The sequence below is a fragment of the Oncorhynchus nerka genome, linkage group LG20, assembly GCF_034236695.1.
Source record: "Oncorhynchus nerka isolate Pitt River linkage group LG20, Oner_Uvic_2.0, whole genome shotgun sequence".
Lineage (NCBI taxonomy): Eukaryota > Metazoa > Chordata > Actinopteri > Salmoniformes > Salmonidae > Oncorhynchus > Oncorhynchus nerka.
The window spans coordinates 8,948,351-8,969,499 of NC_088415.1; the positions used below are offsets into that span (position 1 = coordinate 8,948,351).

The window sequence follows — 21,149 nt, forward strand, 5'->3', positions numbered from 1 at the left end:
TAGATTGATGAGGGGAAAAAATGTCAAATTGAATCCATTTTTAGAATAACGCTGTAATATAAAATGTGGAAAAAGTGAAGGGGTCTGAGTACTTTCCGGGTGCACCGTAAAGGGAAGCGGGTCACCGTAAAGCGGGTGCACCGTAAAGGGAAGCGGGTGCACCGTAAAGGGAAGCGGGTGCACCGTAAAGGGAAGCGGGTGCCATTTCGGACACAACCTAGGATTTGTTAACTCTACATGGCTGTAACATACAGAACAACTCTTTGGTACAGGTATATACACACAGACAAGTTTATTTTTCAAAATGTCTCATTTTGGATGGGGGGCTCTTATGAACATAATATTACTTAATGAAACCCACAAAACATGAGAAAACCAGTCTCTTATCCGATGAGAATGAATCAATGACAAGGTAGAACAATAACAGATTCTGTACAAACAAGGTGGTGTGGATTTTACTGATCCGAACAGCTAGACAGTCCTCTAAATGAATTTCCTGTGGAGAACTAGAAATCGTTCAGTCAGAACAGAGAGAGAGTGGAGTGCAACCTACACGTTTGTTCATGTTCGTTTTCCCTATGTGCAACTTCCTAATACAAAACAAAATGGCTTATGGGTGAAGATGTAACACATTAGTACTCTTAGCCTTTATCAGAAGAAAAACCAAGTGGTATCAAGTTATATGACAGAGAAAAGTGGTGGAGGGCACTAGTGACTACAGTTCCTTGATCGTGTTCTGCTCCAGGTCTTGTGCTGGGGTAGAACAAAGCAAGTGGTGGTGGGAATCACAAGTTCTCTTACACTACATAACCAAAAGTATGTGGACACCTACTCAACAAACATCTCATTCCAAAACCATTAATATGGAGTTGACGTTGCTTCCAGAGGTAGTTTGGAACTTGGTAGTGAGTGTTGCAACCAAGGAAATGATTTTAAACGTGCTTCAGTGAGTTTGTGTGGCCTACCACTTCGCGGCTGAGCCGTTGTTGCTCCAAGACGTTTCCACAACAACAGCATTTACAGCTGATCGTGGCAGCTCTAGCAGGGCAGAAATTTGACAAAATGACTTTTTGGAAAGATGGCATCCTATGACGGTGCCACGTTGAAAGTCACTGAGCTCTTCAGTAAGGCCATTCAATCTACTGCCAATGTTTGTCTATGGAGATTGCATGGCTGCATGCTCGATTTTATACACCTGTCAGCATCAGGTGTGGCTGAAATAGCCAAATCCACTCATTTTGAAGGGGTGTCCACATACTTTGTATATATAGTGTACATGGGTGAGAAGTGTACAGAGCACAGAATTCTGGACCATCAAAATGATTGGTTTATGGTCAGTGTTGTCTACTGGCTTCTTAAACATCAGTACAAAAGGAAAGAAAAAAGGAGAAACAATTTTTTTTTTTAAAAGACAAAGAGTCCTTGATGATGACAATAAGAACAAAATGTAAGAATACAAACCCAAAATAAATAGCCATCTCAGATGATCCAATTGGAAAGTGATCTGTTGCAACAAGTCTCTTGTAAGAGGTTTCATTTGCATCCCAGTTTCCAGATGCCTCCACTAGAGAGTATACGATGTAATTCAGGGATGTGAAACGCTACTTTCACATTTGGAGTCATTTCCCACAGTATTTCCTAACTCCACAACAGTACACATTCTCAGATAAGCACACCTGATTCAACTATTCATCAGGTCCTCAGTGAGCTGTATCAGGTGTGTTTGTCCAGGTCTACAACAAAAGGGCTGCTGTAGGGCTTACTGGAGGACCGGAGTTGGGCTTACTGGAGGACCGGAGTTGGGCTTACTGGAGGACCGGAGTTGGGCTTACTGGAGGACCGGAGTTGGGCTTACTGGAGGACCGGAGTTGGGCTTACTGGAGGACCGGAGTTGGGCTTACTGGAGGACCGGAGTTGGGCTTACTGGAGGTTACATACTCCTGAACATAGCCCCAGGGTTTTACATTACAGTGGTTGGAAGGTTTCATCAGGGGCAAACCAGGCCCGGGCCGCATTCAGCAGGGCAAAACTTTATGGAACGTTCGGATAGAACTCCTTAACGGAGAACAAACATGCCTCAATGAAAAGTAGAAAAATGAGTTAAATCGACTCCAGTCATTGCAATTAGCTGCAACATTCAAAAACGTTTGCCGACTGAACAGGCCCTAGGTGTTTTGCATTGCAGTACAGGGGGGCCGTCACTGGGGGGCGATCCAGGGGTGGCGCAGGCAGTCTGCAGCCGTGGCCCTCTTCTCTGGTACCAGCTCCAGCATGGGGAGGAGGAAGTCAGCGAAACAATCAGCCTCCTCTTTGGACCACTCGTACTTATCCTGCAGCACCTCTAGTAACCCCCACGGCTTCAGCTTGGTGATGTGCTTCAGGTCCCCTAGGAAAGAGAAGAGACAGTCAGCCTCAGAGACACATAGAAGGATTAGACAGAGAGAGACAGCAGTCAGCCAGCCAGCCAGCCACAGGGTTTCACGTCACCACAGCACACGACAAGACTCACCATCACACACACACACACGACTGTTACTAAAAGCTTTCCTTTAAATTACAGCATACAAGAAAATCCAACACAAAAAACTAAGGCACTATGAAATACACGCATAGATTTACAACAAAGGAGAGAAAGGTAATTTAAAAACCTTTACATAACCACTTTTCTTTACCTTTCTTGGTGAAAAAATCCTTGGAATATCTCCCAGCTGTTACGAGTTTGTGTGGGACCTGCCCCAGCAGCTCGATGATCAATGCGATATGGTCTGACAGACACAACGAGAGGAAAGAGACCGGGGGAAGAGAAGAGGACAAACAGTCAGACTTGGTGTGCCAGTCAGTCACAAGCCCACCCTGGGTGAGGGTGAAGGGGGTCAGTCTGACATCACTGAGGAACCCACCTTTTATTTTGGGGGTGTACAATCTCTATAACTACCTGTCAAACAGTACAAAGACCGCTGCCTAAAACTAAGTAGAGAACACCTTCACATGACAGAGACTGGATTTAAAGTGGTTCTGAGTCTACGTAGTATACAAGTGTTGACATTTGGAATGTAGCAGTTGGGTCTCCTGGTGCTGTCAGAGGACCTTGCCTGCTCTACCTCCCCACACCCCCCAGTGCTGGCCACAGACACACAGCACCGCTGTCAGAGGACCTTGCCTGCTCTACCTCCCCACACAGTACCGCTGTCAGAGGACCTTGCCTGCTCTACCTCCCCACACAGTACCGCTGTCAGAGGACCTTGCCTGCTCTACCTCCCCACACAGTACCGCTGTCAGAGGACCTTGCCTGCTCTACCTCCCCACACAGTACCGCTGTCAGAGGACCTTGCCTGCTCTACCTCCCCACACAGTACCGCTGTCAGAGGACCTTGCCTGCTCTACCTCCCCACACAGTACCGCTGTCAGAGGACCTTTCCTGCTCTACCTCCCCACACAGTACCGCTGTCAGAGGACCTTGCCTGCTCTACCTCCCCACACAGTACCGCTGTCAGAGGACCTTGCCTGCTCTACCTCCCCACACAGTACCGCTGTCAGAGGACCTTTCCTGCTCTACCTCCCCACACAGTACCGCTGTCAGAGGACCTTGCCTGCTCTACCTCCCCACACAGTACCGCTGTCAGAGGACCTTGCCTGCTCTACCTCCCCACACCCCCCAGTGCTGGCCACAGACACACAGTACTGCTGTCAGAGGACCTTGCCTGCTCTACCTCCCCACACCCCCCAGTGCTGGCCACAGACACACAGTACTGCTGTCAGAGGACCTTGCCTGCTCTACCTCCCCACACCCCCCAGTGCTGGCCACAGACACACAGTACTGCTGTCAGAGGACCTTGCCTGCTCTACCTCCCCACACCCCCCAGTGCTGGCCACAGACACACAGTACTGCTGTCAGAGGACCTTGCCTGCTCTACCTCCCCACACCCCCCAGTGCTGGCCACAGACACACAGTACCGCTGTCAGAGGACCTTGCCTGCTCTACCTCCCCACACCCCCAGTGCTGGCCACAGACACACAGTACTGCTGTCAGAGGACCTTGCCTGCTCTACCTCCCCACACCCCCAGTGCTGGCCACAGACACACAGTACTGCTGTCAGAGGACCTTGCCTGCTCTACCTCCCACACCCCCAGTGCTGGCCACAGACACACAGTACTGCTGTCAGAGGACCTTGCCTGCTCTACCTCCCCACACCCCCAGTGCTGGCCACAGACACACAGTACTGCTGTCAGAGGACCTTGCCTGCTCTACCTCCCCACACCCCCAGTGCTGGCCACAGACACACAGTACTGCTGTCAGAGGACCTTGCCTGCTCTACCTCCCCACACCCCCAGTGCTGGCCACAGACACACAGTACTGCTGTCAGAGGACCTTGCCTGCTCTACCTCCCCACACCCCCAGTGCTGGCCACAGACACACAGTACTGCTGTCAGAGGACCTTGCCTGCTCTACCTCCCCACACCCCCCAGTGCTGGCCACAGACACACAGTACCGCTTCTGGTGAACCATTCCTGGGAGAATTTCCCACTCTGTGCATAGAGGTGGGGAACTTTCCCCAACAACTTAATAAATCTGATTATATATATATATATATATATATATATATATATATATATATATATATATATATATATATATACATACATACATAAAAGAGAGATAGAGACATGAGAAAGTGGAGGAAGAGAGAAAGCCAGGAGGAAGCAGAGAGGAACAAAGAAGCAGAACAGAGCCAAGCAGCAGCATATTTTAGGGCTCCCGAGTGGCGAGGCGGTCTAAGGCACTGCATCTCAGCGCTAGAGGCGCCCTGGTTCGATTCCAGGCTGTATCACAACTGGCCGTGATTGAGTCCCATAGGGCGGCACACAATCGGCCCAGCTTGGTCCGGTGTAAATAACTTGCCTCGTTAAGTAAAAGCTTAAATAAAACACTATTAAAGACAACGACAACGTAGTATGACATGAAGCACATGTAGACGACAACCACAGTGTCTTTACCAACTGAACACCTTCGGTCTTTGGAACAGAGCTGTTAGAAACCATAGCGATAATCCATTTAACATCATCATCTCTGTAGATTTATCTCTACGGCAGAAAGTCGTTTCAGTAGACTGAAGTCACAAAGCAGAAGGAAGACCAGATCTGCTACACGCAGACATTACAAGCCAGTAAGATAAAGAATGGACATGGGGTTAGAAGATCCTCAGATCAACTCACACAGACCTATGTCTTACTATACTTGACATTCAAAATCCTATTTTCACTAAACCTAACCCTATAATAGCCTTAAAAAACAGTGAGGACTGTCCACAACTTCTACATTTTAGAGCTTATTTAGGATTCTTGTAAGGACTTCTGGTACTCACAAGTAGAGTAATACGTGTCCACAAGCACAACGTCGGACCAATCTATAACTAGGTGTTCAGGTTCAAGCTGTGAGTAGTCAACACGTGGCCGCAGCAGATGGAGAGTTGTAGCTTATGACAGTTAGCCCTGGGCGAGCTTCCACCCACCTCTGCAAATACCTAACGTGCCACTGAATCAAATCAAGCTGTGCCAATTTTTTTAAATATTTTTTTTATTGAAAGTTACTCAACATACGCAAGTCTGAGCAAAAAGCCTAGCAGAGGAGGAGGCGGCAGATGAGTAGAGGGCGTGGAGAGGAGGCGGCAGATGAGTAGAGGGCGTGGGGAGGAGGCAGATGAGTAGAGGGGCGGGGGGAGGAGGCAGATGAGTAGAGGGCGTGGGGGGAGGAGGCAGATGAGGAGGGGCAGATGGAGGGCGGGGAGGAGGAGAAGGAGGCGGCAGATGGGTAGAGGGCGTGGGCGTGGGGAGGAGGAGAAGGAGGCGGCAGATGGGTAGAGGGCGTGGGGAGGAGGCGGCAGATGAGTAGAGGGCGTGGGGAGGAGGCAGATGAGTAGAGGGCGTGGGGAGAAGGAGGAGGCAGATGAGTAGAGGGCGTGGGGAGGAGGAGGAGGAGAAGGAGGCGGCAGATGAGTAGAGGGCGTGGGGAGGAGGCGGCAGAGTAGAGGGCGTGGGGAGGAGAGGGCAGATGAGGGGTGGGAGGCGCGGCAGATGAGTAGAGGGCGTGGGGAGGAGGAGGCAGATGAGTAGAGGGCGTGGGGGGAGGGGGCAGATGAGTAGAGGGCGTGGGGAGGAGGCGGCAGATGAGTAGAGGGCGTGGGGAGGAGGCGGCAGATGAGTAGAGGGCGTGGGGAGGAGGCGGCAGATGAGTAGAGGGCGTGGGGAGGGCGGCAGCGGCGTGGGGAGGAGATGAGTAGAGGGCGTGGGGAGGAGGCGGCAGATGAGTAGAGGGCGGGGGAGGCGGGGAGGAGGCGGCAGATGAGTAGAGGGCGTGGGGAGGAGGCGGCAGATGAGTAGAGGGCGTGGGGAGGAGGCGGCAGATGAGTAGAGGGCGTGGGGAGGAGGCGGCAGATGAGTAGAGGGCGTGGGGAGGAGGAGGAGAAGAGTAGAGGGCGTGGGGAGGAGGAGGAGAAGAGTAGAGGGCGTGGGGAGGAGGAGGAGAAGAGTAGAGGGCGTGGGACACTGGAGAGGATGTGCAGTGTTGACAGAAATATAGCTCCAGTTGTCACGAGGGGAAAATAAACACAGGATTGCAGGTAGGTACACAACATCAACATCACATGATCATAGATTTACTCATAACAATAATGGCCAATAAACACACAGCAGGTTATTACGTAGCAGAAAAGCTGTAAAAGAGGCGTGGATAGGTTCATTAATTAACACAGCAGGTTATTACATAGAAGAAAAGCTGTAAAAGAGGCGTGGAAAGGTTCATTAACACAGCAGGTTATTACGCAGCAGAAAAGCTGTAAAAGAGGCGTGGAAAGGTTCATTAATTAACACAGCAGGTTATTACATAGCAGAAAAGCTGTAAAAGAGGCGTGGAAAGGTTCATTAATTAACACAGAAGGTTATTACATAGCCGAAAAGCTGTAAAAGAGGCGTGGAAAGGTTCATTAACACAGCAGGTTATTACATAGCAGAAAAGCTGTAAAAGTGGGGTGGAAAGGTTCATAATAACAGGTAGCAGGTTTCCTTTGGACTATAAAAAAAAATTAAAAACACTTTCAATGTAAAATCTGAACATTACTTTCCAGTCCAAGTCAAGGCTTTAAAATAATCTGGGAAACTGGCCCTTTAGGATTTGACTATAGCTGACATACACAACGTTCTATAGTCAACAACTTCATCGCTCCTATCAAACACATGGTATGACAATGTGACCAGCTGGCTACAGTAATGAACAGGCCCAGGCTAGCTGACACATGCTAAAACAATGTGACCAGCTGGCTACAGTAATGAACAGGCCCAGGCTAGCTGACACATGCTAAAACAATGTGACCAGCTGGCTACAGTAATGAACAGGCCCAGGCTAGCTGACACATGCTAAAACAATGTGACCAGCTGGCTACAGTAATGAACAGGCCCAGGCTAGCTGACACATGCTAAAACAATGTGACCAGCTGGCTACAGTAATGAACAGGCCCAGGCTAGCTGACACATGCTAAAACAATGTGCTAAAACCAGCTGGCTACAGTAATGAACAGGCCCAGGCTAGCTGACACATGCTAAACAATGTGACCAGCTGGCTACAGTAATGAACAGGCCCAGGCTAGCTGACACATGCTAAAACAATGTGTCCAGCTGGCTACAGTAATGAACAGGCCCAGGCTAGCTGACACATGCTAAAACAATGTGACCAGCTGGCTACAGTAATGAACAGGCCCAGGCTAGCTGACACATGCTAAAACAATGTGACCAGCTGGCTACAGTAATGAACAGGCCCAGGCTAGCTGACACATGCTAAAACAATGTGACCAGCTGGCTACAGTAATGAACAGGCCCAGGCTAGCTGACACCATGCTGAAAAACAATGTGACCAGCTGGCTACAGTAATGAACAGGCCCAGGCTAGCTGACACATGCTAAAACAATGTGACACCAGCTGGCTACAGTAATGAACAGGCCCAGGCTAGCTGACACATGCTAAAACAATGTGACCAGCTGGCTACAGTAATGAACAGGCCCAGGCTAGCTGACACATGCTAAAACAATGTGACCAGCTGGCTACAGTAATGAACAGGCCCAGGCTAGCTGACACATGCTAAAACAATGTGACCAGCTGGCTACAGTAATGAACAGGCCCAGGCTAGCTGACACATGCTAAAACAATGTGACCAGCTGGCTACAGTAATGAACAGGCCCAGGCTAGCTGACACATGCTAAAACAATGTGACCAGCTGGCTACAGTAATGAACAGGCCCAGGCTAGCTGACACATGCTAAAACAATGTGACCAGCTGGCTACAGTAATGAACAGGCCCAGGCTAGCTGACACATGCTAAAACAATGTGACCAGCTGGCTACAGTAATGAACAGGCCCAGGCTAGCTGACACATGCTAAAACAATGTGACCAGCTGGCTACAGTAATGAACAGGCCCAGGCTAGCTGACACATGCTAAAACAATGATAGACCAGCTGGCTACAGTAATGAACAGGCCCAGGCTAGCTGACACATGCTAAAACAATGTGACCAGCTGGCTACAGTAATGAACAGGCCCAGGCTAGCTGACACATGCTAAAACAATGATAGACCAGCTGGCTACAGTAATGAACAGGCCCAGGCTAGCTGACACATGCTAAAACAATGTGACCAGCTGGCTACAGTAATGAACAGGCCCAGGCTAGCTGACACATGCTAAAACAATGATAGACCAGCTGGCTACAGTAATGAACAGGCCCAGGCTAGCTGACACATGCTAAAACAATGTGTCCAGCTGGCTACAGTAATGAACAGGCCCAGGCTAGCTGACACATGCTAAAACAATGATAGACCACCAGCTGAACAGGCCCAGGCTACTGACACATGTAAAACAATGTGACCAGCTGGCTACAGTAAGAACAGGCCCAGGCTAGCTGACACATGCTAAAACAATGTGACCAGCTGGCTACAGTAATGAACAGGCCAGGCTAGCTGACACATGGCTAGCTGAACAGGCCCAGGCTAGCTGACACATGACCAGCTGGCAGTAATAAAACAATGATAGACCAGCTGGCTACAGTAATGAACAGGCCCAGGCTAGCTGACATGCTAAAACAATGTGTCCAGCTGGCTACAGTAATGAACAGGCCCAGGCTAGCTGACACATGCTAAAACAATGATAGACCAGCTGGCAACAGTAATGAACAGGCCCAGGCTAGCTGACACATGCTAAAACAATGTGTCCAGCTGGCTACAGTAATGAACAGGCCCAGGCTAGCTGACACATGCTAAAACAATGTGTCCAGCTGGCTACAGTAATGAACAGGCCCAGGCTAGCTGACACATGCTAAAACAATGTGACCAGCTGGCTACAGTAATGAACAGGCCCAGGCTAGCTGACACATGCTAAAACAATGTGTCCAGATGGCTATTAAACCAATTACAAAATCACTGTAGTCTTTACTGTCAACTAGACTACTAATCAATATTGTACCATGAAATGCATTGCACAGTATTGTACTCACCACCTACTGCATAATGTATAACTCTTGGTTTTTAAATCATTAATGCATTTATGAATATTTAGGACCAAGTAAAATCCCAAAGTGACAAGAAGAGATTGAATGAAAACCTATTAATATTTCGGAATGCATTTCACAGTACGCAAACGGTTAATGCCAAGAATCCAAAACAGCTCTTCTCTGTAGGCCAGGGCTCTTCAACCCTGTTCCTGGAGAGCTACCCTCCTGTAGGTTCACACCAAGGGTCTCCAACCCTGTCCCTGGAGAGCTACCCTCCTGTAGGTTTACACTCCAACCCTGTTCCTGGAGAGCTACCGTCCTGCAGGTTTACACCAGGGCTCTCCAACCCTGTTCCTGGAGAGCTACCCTCCTGTAGGTTTACACCAGGGCTCTCCAACCCTGTTCCTGGAGAGCTACCCTCCTGTAGGTTTACACTCCAACCCTGTTCCTGGAGAGCTACCCTCCTGTAGGTTTACACTCCAACCCTGTTCCTGGAGAGCTACCCTCCTGTAGGTTCACACCAGGGCTCTCCAACCCTGTTCCTGGAGAGCTACCCTCCTGTAGGTTTACACCAGGGCTCTCCAACCCTGTCCCTGGAGAGCTACCCTCCTGTAGGTTTACACCAGGGCTCTCCAACCCTGTTCCTGGAGAGCTACCCTCCTGTAGGGTTTTAACTCCAACCCCAGTTGTAAATAACCGGATTCAGCTGATGAACCAGCTAATTATTAGAATCAGATATGTAAGATTAGCACAGAGGCAACCTTCTAAAATTAGACTACTAAACATCTATTCAAATCAAGCAGATTAATATTCGGCTGCATAACTACCTTCGTCCCTGGAGTAATCTTCCCCGGAATGCGGCTCAAACAAGTAGTCCCCAGTGGCCAGCTCAAACGCCTGCAGAGAAGGGCACAATAAACAACAACACACAGACAGCCTAATGGCAGGAAGCAGACAGTGTACGTGTAGGGAGGAAGATCTTGGAAAGACATTCTAAATAGGATCTCCTTCTTGTACAGATGTCCCTCTTTCTTCCATCTGAGTCAATTATCTGACTGGCTGAGAGCCGTGGTATATCAGACCGTAGAGCACAGGTATGACAAAATATTTATTTTTACTGTTCTAATTACATTGGGAACCAGTTTATAATAGCAATAAGGCTCCTCAGCGGTTTGTGGTATATGGCCAATGTATCCAGGCACTCCGCGTTGCGTCGTACGTAAGAACAGCCGTTAGCCGTGGTATATTGGCCATATACCACACCCCCTCACGCCTTATTGCTTAATTATCCCAAGTGGGGAAATTCACATGTAAAAAGGGAATTCTAGTCCGTCGTAGCGTCACAATCCATCCAAGACTGCATCCAATTACAGCAAGGAAATGACTAAATTAATGTCTTCTACTTTCTGTTTATTTACTGGTTTTATTTGAATGTAAAGTGTGTTGTCCAGTCTTACCATGCAGGCTGTACTCCATATGTCAGCTGGTGTGCTGTAGCCAGACCCTATGAGCACCTCTAGAGAACGGTACTGTCTCGTCTGGATGTCTTCCGTAAAGTGCTTGTGCTGCGGAGTAGAGAGAAAGGGGCAAGGGGGAGCCAGGTCAATGAGACTGCTATTGCAGAACTGGGTTCAAGCAGTGTTAAATTTTTTTTTTTTTTTTTAAAATTCTTTCCACATTTGATTGAGCCTGTATAGAGCGGCAGCTGGGGTTGAGTTATGATTTTGGGGGGGGGGTTATTCCATTGGCAAACTCAAGCAAGCAGGTAGGCGACATGAATGACGGGGAAAAGATTTAAGCAGGAAATCCCTTAGGTCATCTGCACACAGATACTCACCAGCCAGCAGGCGTTGCCCAGGTCTGCTATCTTGACCTTCAGTCTGTCTGCGTTGAGTGGCTCCAGAGGGTTCACCAGGAGGTTCCCTGCTGCTAATTTGGCTAGATAGATAGATAGATAGATAGATAGATAGATAGATAGGAGACTCAGTAACCTGCCATTACAACACTGATCTGACCGTCAAATAAAGGAATACAACAACGTACTGTACTATAGTCAGACGCCCACACCAACATCTAATTAGCATAATAATCCAAAATCCGCCCGTTTAAATATACAGATATGTGATTTTTGATACCAGTCTTCTCACCATCCTTCAGACTCTCCTGTTCTCCTCCATACTGGACGTTCTCCAGCGCCTCCTCTGTGGCCTCCTCTCCACGACTCCTGCCCTGCGCCTCCTTTGTGACTTCCACTTGACTCCTTTCCTGATTCTTCTGCTCCTCTGACGATAGCTCCTCCCGGCCGCCAAAGCTTTTCGTCTCAGTCTCGGATGCTTTAGTCTTTATTTCAGCCTCCTTCCTGGTCAGTGCTCCACTCCCCTCCTCACTCTCTGGGGTATCCGGGGACACCAGGCCGTTATACACGGGTTGAGGTGGTGGAGACTCCTGAAGAAGACAATCCCCTGTTTGGTCTACGTTACCGTTGTGTTGGTCTTGCTCTCTCCACTGTGCCTTCCTCTCCTCCGTTTCATTGTCCTCTGCCTCAGGATGAAGGCCGTTACAGTTCACTTCTGTGTCGGTTGTTATCCCTTTTGGTCCTAACCACGTCACCTCCGCACCCGCAATGCATCCTGGGTAAATGAGAAAATAACACTAGATCTAGTGGAGGCTGGACTAGTAGTTCCCTTCTAATTAGTCTAATTCTGTGTTCTTAATCCTAATCTGGGAGACCCAACTGGGTGTGCAGGCTTGTGTCCCAGCTCAGCTGGTTCAACTAATCAAGGGCTTGATAATTAGTAGATTAGTTGAATCAGGTGCATCACTGCTGAGCAAAAAGCCTGTTCAACCCAGTGTGGATCTCCAGGCCCATGATTGAAAAAATACTAACGTCCCCTTGAGTGACAAAGTAGTATTGAATTGAATTACAGAAAGTCACCTGCTGTGTCTTGGCTGGTTACTTCCTGTAAGGAGACTTGTCCGAGAGGAGCACAATATGGCCGCTGCTGCTTGGGAGATACGGGAGACTCGGGATCCTCTTCATCATCCTCCTCCTCCTCCTCCTCCCTCTCCTTCTCCATCTCCTCCAGATCCAGAATGCACTTCTCCAACAGCTCCGCCTGACGCTTCTGCTTCTTCTTTAATTTCTTCTTCTTGTTCTTGGACATTTTGGTCGTCTGGAGAAGAGGCGGAAGCAGGACAGACAGGACAGACGTCAACAGGGTTTACTGAATAAAATAGCTACTGGTTGTGGTTGCAGTAGCACATTAACACTGAATGGCTGAAATTGTAAGAAAAGGGCAATGAGTGAAAAAGGGGAGACTTACTGCTTTTGGAGCTGGAGCTGTGCTGACTGAAAATAGAACAGAGACAAATCAACATACTTCTGTACACCGAAGTACCATATTTTGGGGAACTTTTGCACGAGTGCTGTTGTCTTTCTGTCGGCGTCTGTGCGGTGCGTATGTGGGGTGCATGGACTTAACCCCTACCTGCGGACCCTGAGGGAGGGGGAGCCCCTGCTTTCTGCCACTCTGTAGCCTCTGCTGCCAGCCTCCTCACGTATGGCTCATTCACCGTCAACAGGATGTTCTCTGGCTTGATGTCAGTGTGGATGATCTCACACTTGGTGTGAAGGTAGTCCAACCCCTGGAGAACCTGCACAATGGGCACCAATTATTTTATTTAAGTAGGCAAGTCAGTTAAGAACAAATTCTTATTTAGAATGACGTCCTAGCCCGGCCCAACACTCCCCTAACCCAGACACCGCCGCACTATGGGACTCCTGATTACGGCCGGGTTGTGATACAGCCCGGGATCGAACCAGGGCGGGCTGTATTGACGCCTCTAGAGCCTCGGACCGCTGCACCACTCAGTAATATCAAATCAAATGTATTTATATAGCCCTTCGTACATCAGCTGATATCTCAAAAGTGCTGTACAGAAACCCAGCCTAAAACCCCAAACAGCAAGCAATGCAGGTGTAGAAGCACCCTCGCCGCAGTCATCCCCACACCCTACTAGTCCCATATTGCCATCCCTCTTGATCATTGGTCAAGGAAGTCTGGAAATCTATTTCCCTTCAGCCAGAGGTCATGTGATAGTTTAAGTAGATAAGTAGATAAGACATTAAAAAAAATAGGACTGAATCGTTTACAAGGTCATGGAGGTGAAGGATCAGTAGCAGGGTTGGTGCCAATTCAATTTCAATTCATTGCTTTTCAATGGAGGAAATAAGGAATCTTCGTTCACTTGCCGAATTGATATGGAACGGACCCCAATCCTGATCCGTAACAAGGTCTAGGATTAGGTTTGGATAGCCACGGTATGGAGGACTACGTCCTGTGGTATTACCTGTCGTATGATGGTCTTGACGCAGGGCAGAGGAAGGCCCTGGTAGTTGGACTTGATGATCCACTTCAGTAGGTGGTGCCCCAGCACCTCAAACACCATGCACACATGAGTCCCGTTGACCCCGGAGATCTTGAAGTCATCCAGTAGCTGAACCACCATCTCCCTCTTGGGATCGTCAGGGTCTGTGTTTCTCACCTACGAAACACACACAAAAAAAACAGGAAATATATATTTTTTTTTTATCAGAACCAAATGTCTGAAAGGAAAAGGTGAACAAAGGGACAAGGAAGAAAAGGTAGCATTTTTACAGATGAAAATATCAGGCTGTTGTCATGCTGGTGAGTATGATTGACCAAGTTAATACTCACAGATCTGAGCAGTTTGATCTCATCTACAGCCGTCTCTGTGTAATGCTCTGCACTCTTCACCACTTTCATAGCCACAAACCTCTTCACCCTACAAAACAAACAGTCAGTCAGTCAAGCTGACACAGAAGACAATGTATGTTTGATTCGATGCAATATAGGATTATTTCAGCAACAACAACAAAAAAGTTGATTGAACAAATACTGCTTCTGGTATTGTGAAGATGTGTTGATCAGAATCTAGTGTGATTCAGTCTCAGGCCTTCACAGACAATGATATGAGAAGTGATCTTACTGAATGTCCCAAGCCAGCCACACAGTGGAGAAGTGTCCCCAGCCCAGCTTCCTGATCACATGGTACCTCCCATTGAACAGGTCTCCTATCTTTACATGGTGGTAGCCACCTAGACACGCAGCAGAGGGAGATAGAGAACATCATTCACACGAGTCATTGGCTCAGCCCTAAAGTCCAAAATAACCTAAATAAGCATGTAGACCATTGTTGACTCCCAAGTTAATGTATTATAACTAGAGAGGACTAATAATGAAATAACATTCTACTTTTAAAAAGTCATACAATGAGTTGGTTGACTTTGCCAACTTTAAACTCTTGGCTCTGCCTGAAACCAGTGGCAAGTTTCACATATTAGGAAAGAACGTAACTTTCTGGTCAGTTCTATCCACACAGCCAGAACTCAGAAAGAAAGCAGACACCGCAGGAACTCCCTAAAGACTAGCTGGGGCACTTCATCATCGTAACACCCTCGCCACAGTCATCCCCTCACCCTCGCCGCAGCCATCCCCTCACCCTCGCCGCAGCAGCCATCCCCTCACCCTCGCCGCAGCAGCCATCCCCTCACCCTCGCCGCAGCAGCCATCCCTCACGCAGCAGCCAGCCCCCTCACCCCGCGCGCAGCAGCCATCCCCTCACCCGCAGCAGCAGCCATCCCCTCACCCCTCGCAGCAGCCATCCCCTCACCCTCGCGCAGCAGCCATCCCCTCACCCTCGCCGCAGCAGCCATCCCCTCACCCTCGCAGCAGCAGCCATCCCCTCACCCTCGCAGCAGCAGCCATCCCCTCACCCTCGCAGCAGCAGCCATCCCCTCACCCTCGCAGCAGCCATCCCCTCCCTCGCAGCAGCCATCCCCTCACCCGCAGCAGCCATCCATCCCCTCATCCCCTCGCAGCAGCCATCCCCTCACCCTCACCCGCAGCAGCCATCCCCTCACCCTCGCGCAGCAGCCATCCCCTCACCCTCGCAGCAGCCATCCCCTCACCCTCGCAGCAGCCATCCCCTCACCCTCGCAGCAGCCATCCCCTCACCCTCGCAGCAGCCCCCTCACCCTCGCAGCAGCCATCCCCTCACCCTCGCAGCAGCCATCCCCTCACCCGCAGCAGCCATCCCCTCACCCTCGCAGCAGCCATCCCCTCACCCTCGCAGCAGCCATCCCCTCACCCTCGCAGCAGCCATCCCCTCACCCTCGCAGCAGCCATCCCCTCACCCTCGCAGCAGCCATCCCCTCACCCTCGCAGCAGCCATCCCCTCCCCGCAGCAGCCACCCTCGCAGCAGCCAGCCATCCCCTCAGCAGCAGCCATCCCTCACCCTCCCCTCAGCAGCAGCCATCCCTCACCCTCGCGCAGCAGCAGCCATCCCCTCACCCTCGCAGCAGCAGCCATCCCCTCACCCTCGCAGCAGCAGCCATCCCCTCACCCTCGCAGCAGCAGCCATCCCCTCACCCTCGCAGCAGCAGCCATCCCTCAGCCCCTCACCCGCAGCAGCAGCCATCCCTCACCCTCACCCTCGCAGCAGCAGCCATCCCTCACCCTCGCAGCAGCAGCCATCCCTCACCCTCGCAGCAGCAGCCATCCCCTCACCCCGCAGCAGTCATCCCCTCACCCTCGCAGCAGTCATCCCCTCACCCTCGCAGCAGTCATCCCCTCACCCTCGCAGCAGTCATCCCCTCACCCTCGCAGCAGTCATCCCCTCACCCTCGCAGCAGTCATCCCCTCACCCTCGCAGCAGTCATCCCCTCACCCTCGCAGCAGTCATCCCCTCACCCTCGCAGCAGTCATCCCCTCACCCTCGCAGCAGTCATCCCCTCACCCTTGCAGTAGTCATTGGGATCCTCCTGCTCCTCATCATCAGAGCCTAAGATCTCCTCAGGCTCATCTGGTTCCTGGGGAGAGGCCTCTGGCTGGGGCTGCTGCTGGGGTGCTGCACCCCTGGGGTGGGCTGTCTGTCTGGATGGAGGACATGCATAACAATGGTTAGAGACCTTCTTCCTGAGCACTTGGCACAGACATTTTCCAAGAAACGAGTGATACTTGCATGGCATTTAATACACAAACATTTAATACAGGACTGTCACCCTTTCCATTCACGACATCTCACAGTAGAGTGACAGCCCACTAACTGTAAGGGATAATCAGTGTGTGTGTGTGTAGGGGGGGGCTAGGCGTTCTATGGAAAATAATGAACAATATTCCACTGAGTTGCATTATTTTCTAGAGAACGCATAGAGCACCGAGGTGATTATGCCTTTTATACCATGGCTATAACTTTAACACATTTGCGTCTAGAAATGTGTTCAACATCCACTGAAGTAGATAGAACGTTTAACTAGATACAGCTACCGTAGTTGCCTTGGTAACCAAACCAACATACTTGCTAGTTTAGCTAACCAAACCATCAGTCCTATAGCTTGCCATTATGAAAATTGAATTCAACAATGTTTTCAATTCGGCTTTTGCTTTCAAAAGCAGACCCAAACATGTAAGAATGAACTATAGACATTGAATTCTACCGTGAAATATACTGTGTTATTTTAGCAATAACGCATGAGGGGTTGTGGTATATGTATATACTATGACTAAGGGCTTTTCTTAGGCAAGACGCATCACCGAGTGCCTGGAAACAGCCCTTAGCTGTGGTATATTGGCCATATACCACAAACCCCTGAGGTGCCTTATTGCTGTTATAAACTGATTATAAACTTAATTAGAGCAGCAAAAATAAATGTTTTGTCATACCTTTGGTATATGGTCTGATATACCACGGCTGTCAGCCAATCAGCATTCAGGGATCTAACCACCCAGTTTATAAAGGGAAATAATGCACGCTCTAGAATGCCCTTCAAACCAATCAGATGTGAGGGGGATGCTGATATATCCTCCAAACACCGGCGGAGGGCATTATGACTTTTATACAATGACTTACATATTCAAATATTAAAAAAATATTTACATATTTTAATTAAAAACATTTTTGATAAATATATTCATACCAATTCATCCTTCCACAATATAAAGTTCCGACACAAATCGTTACTCAAGCCGGCTGGTCGTTCGTTTTATCGGTTTGGTTGCCAGAGACGCGATGCAACCCAGTCGTTTGTTCTAAATATTCCATTGCCATACTGGCTGGCAACGACCTTATCCCTTGCATTGCTAGATAGCCATAGTTGGTTAACTTAGTCACGTCAAAAAGTGCAGCCAGAATAACAGCAAAGCAGTGCATTTGCATAAGCTGTTTTCTAGTGACATTTATTTTGATACATCCATAACAATGAGCTAGCTTGGCATAGAAAATGTGCTCTCTAGTCAAGACACTGTTGTTCAGAGGAGCTAGTCAACAACACAGCTAACACAATCACTTCAAACTGAAGCGGGAAAGCAAACTAGCTACACTTTATTTAATATGACCTGTTTTCCATTGATAGTTCTTTGAATATATCCATAAAAATTATGCTGATCGATGGCTGGCTGACAAAAGCTGCCTACCTAAATGTCTCATCCCAACCAGATTATTACTGTGGGACAACCGGAGATCGAATTTGAATATTGAAACAATGTTGCAAATATCAGACAGACAGCAAGGTTATTACAAATCTCTTCTGTTGAAAACTAACATGTTAGTTTAGATGATTTGTAATCTAGAGATCAAGTTTATAAATTGCCTGGCTGGGCTGATGAGACAGTGGAGTGCGCAGTCAGATTGAAGAGTAAATAGGCATTACAACGCCATAATTTTAGCCGGTTGTAATTTGTGGACTAGACACCAGCTGGAATGCGGTTTTAACCAATCAGCATTCAGGATTAGACCCACCCATTGCATAATCCTCTATAAAACAACGTTCACACATATGATGTGTGAATCCATTGTTTTGAAGGACAACATTCACTTGAGTCATTTTGCCTATGTAATGTTAAAAAAAATGTGATTTAGCATTGTTTAGGTCAGCAAAAGGAGGAACTGACAAACGAATAACTTCAAGGGCAGGGCGTTTTCCCTTATCCATAACGTTGTGCTTCAGCTGACCCGTGCTGAGGACTTCATCGTTCTCCTGCTGCTCTAAATAGCAGCACAACAGCTAGGCATTACATAATATCGTGCCTACAGAAAGGATGTCTGCTGGCATAGTGTGGGTTGGCTTGGCTGTTGTTGGGTAAACCACAAAGATCTCAATCTGTTCTATAGGAACATTAACTAAAATACTCAACATCATTCAGAATATTTAAAATGGGTGTTATAGGATTTCTTTTTTTAGGTATATTTTTGTTCAGGGCAGGCCCAAGTGTCACCTACATTGGTACTAAACTTTGTGCAGGTGCTACTCACAAATCTGGCCCTCGAGGCCAGTTACACTTCTGCCAGCTTTCAATCTCGCCTCCTACTTAGGGACTGATTTAGTGTCGGCCTAGGACACCAATTAACTGTGTGCAAATTAACAATCCGATGGAAACAAAACCCAGAAGTGCTTTGTCGCCCAGGAGTAGCCCTGCTCTATGCATTCAGATGTCCATATCTACCTTAGACGTGCCGTGGTCACACTCACACGATACCATACACTGATGTGATGGCAAGTTTGTGTCACCATGTAAATATTGACGTTATTAACTCATTACATTTCCAGATATGCTGCATTCCTTCTGACTACAGAGAATAAACCAGACACACTCAAAGCCAACCAATTAACTGCTGCTATGGAAACGAGGGACAGGTGCCATCTAAAGTCTTTTCACGAAACTTCACACAAAAAAAAAATATTCATTGCATTTTTCATACAACATCTCATATAATTTCATTCCTAAATAAAGAATTAACTGGTGTTTATGATGTGGTAGAAAACGGATGTACTTGAATTTGACAGGCAACTGACAATTTATTAAAAACTAAAAATACACGTCATCACGACATCTGCCGCAAGTGAAGTCTGGTAGGAATTGTGGCTCTCGTCGACATGCCGGACCACAGTCAGTCCTTTTTCAGGACCCAATGGAAACGTGATTCAATGCTTATGGTCAAACTAAATGTCCTGTGTCAAATGTAGCGAGACATGCTAACAGTGCACTACACAATTACTCACTTCTTGCTCGACTTCTTTGCTTTCGCCCTCTTCTTCCTTGCTTGAAGTGCTAGAACTGTAAATGCAAATGATTTTCTTTTTAAACAACACATTTATTCAATGTCTAGCTAACTTAAATATCCCATTTCTGGTGAACCCGTATTTTAGGAGCTATATGTTTCTTCTTCTGGGTTGAACGTTATGTGCTAGCTAGCTAACGTTAGTTAGCCAAAGACGTTTGAAAGCTGGCTGAGGTATATCAAATAAATGATTAGCTAGCTAACGTTAGCAAACATTTGTTAGCTATTGTCGCAGAAAACAGAATAAAATTCAATTCTGGTTCGTATTTACATAAGTGAAGATAGTGATTGAAAATATTTAGTAACGTCCTCTTTTTAAAAACAGGAAGAGGCACTGAGATGTTTGGCAGCAACGCTCACTGAAGATCTGTCGTATACATATTGCATTATTCCCTCCACGTTTACTCAATTACTTTTTCCATGAAAAGCACATGAAATAGAAGCAGTTAGACATGATTGTAGGGTCAGGTTGACGGTGCTAATTAGTAAAAAAGGTAGCTAGCTGAGCCAATGCGTTCAGCTTAGCAAGAGATGCAGTTGCACAAAACACTTCGTACATAAATATTGTCGATATAATTAACTGTCACCTTTTTTTAAAAACGACATCCATTGACATTTGTTAATTATATGTTAACACACAACTGATTAAACGTTTTGTATTTTGTGTCTTTATGAAGATTACCTTTTCTCTCCATGTTGGATCCGGTAGTTTCAGAGACGTTCGTTCTGCCAGCAGCACAAACGATGACGTCACTCTGGTATGGCAATGAGGAAACCTTCAGATTAAAAGCCCGCGTTTCAACATTGCAACGTCAATAACTGACTTTTTAAAAATTATTTTACCCAACTTTTTTTATTTTTTATGTTAAGGCCCAGTGCAGTGAAAATACGTATTTCCTTTGTTTTATGTCTAATTCTACAGCAGCTGATACAACTAATACTGTAAAAGCTTGAAAAAGTTCAGTGCTATTTGCTGATACAGTAGTTGCTGGTTGAAAATACAATCTACACAGGCCTTCTAAATCATGTTTCAGCTTTACATTGTGACATTGACGTGATAAATTGGTTAATAGACCAATAACAAAGAATTCCAAACCTCTCCGCCAGTAACTTCTAGTTATATCTATATTTTCTCTTCATTATTTCTCTTCATATGACAAGGATTAAAAAGGATTTGCCAGTAGACTTGATTCACGATGATGACTGCTAGCTAAATGAAAGTACGATGTTGACATGATCAGTCCAATCAAAGCTACTGTACATATAACGTGATTTGACTTCATTTCTGTGGCCAATGACCTTGAGCCTTCTTGGAAGGGCACTTGTAATATAACTCTATGGTAGGACCCAAAAGGCTGAAATTTTGGATGTCTACCATTACTAAAGGACTGAAGCTAGGCGATTGCGTAAGGTCCCCATGAGTGACAGAATAGTGAGCGAATCACGGCGCAATGCTACTATTTTCTGCTGGCCCGACCTAC

At 47.6% G+C, this 21,149-nt stretch overlaps 1 protein-coding gene across 2 annotated transcripts; it reads right to left on the minus strand.

Annotated features, from left to right (window-relative positions):
• Positions 1 to 277: 277 nt before the first annotated feature.
• On the minus strand, positions 278 to 20,877 carry LOC115101943 (SRSF protein kinase 1-like). 2 transcript variants are annotated; one of them, XM_029621401.2, is made up of 16 exons: positions 20,765 to 20,877; positions 20,351 to 20,423; positions 19,610 to 19,664; positions 16,348 to 16,484; positions 14,538 to 14,646; positions 14,246 to 14,333; positions 13,878 to 14,072; positions 13,016 to 13,181; positions 12,851 to 12,876; positions 12,463 to 12,700; positions 11,675 to 12,157; positions 11,365 to 11,465; positions 10,985 to 11,092; positions 10,355 to 10,424; positions 2,673 to 2,765; positions 278 to 2,386 (listed from the first exon to the last, which is right to left on the minus strand). In XM_029621401.2, the coding sequence occupies exons 2-16, from the start codon at positions 20,361 to 20,363 to the stop codon at positions 2,199 to 2,201; spliced, it is 2,070 nt and encodes a 689-aa protein (XP_029477261.2). In that variant the 5' UTR covers positions 20,364 to 20,423; positions 20,765 to 20,877; the 3' UTR covers positions 278 to 2,198. The 2 variants fall into 2 exon arrangements, with proteins under 2 accessions (XP_029477261.2, XP_029477260.2); XM_029621400.2 differs by having other exon boundaries at positions 20,351 to 20,444.
• Positions 20,878 to 21,149: the final 272 nt, after the last annotated feature.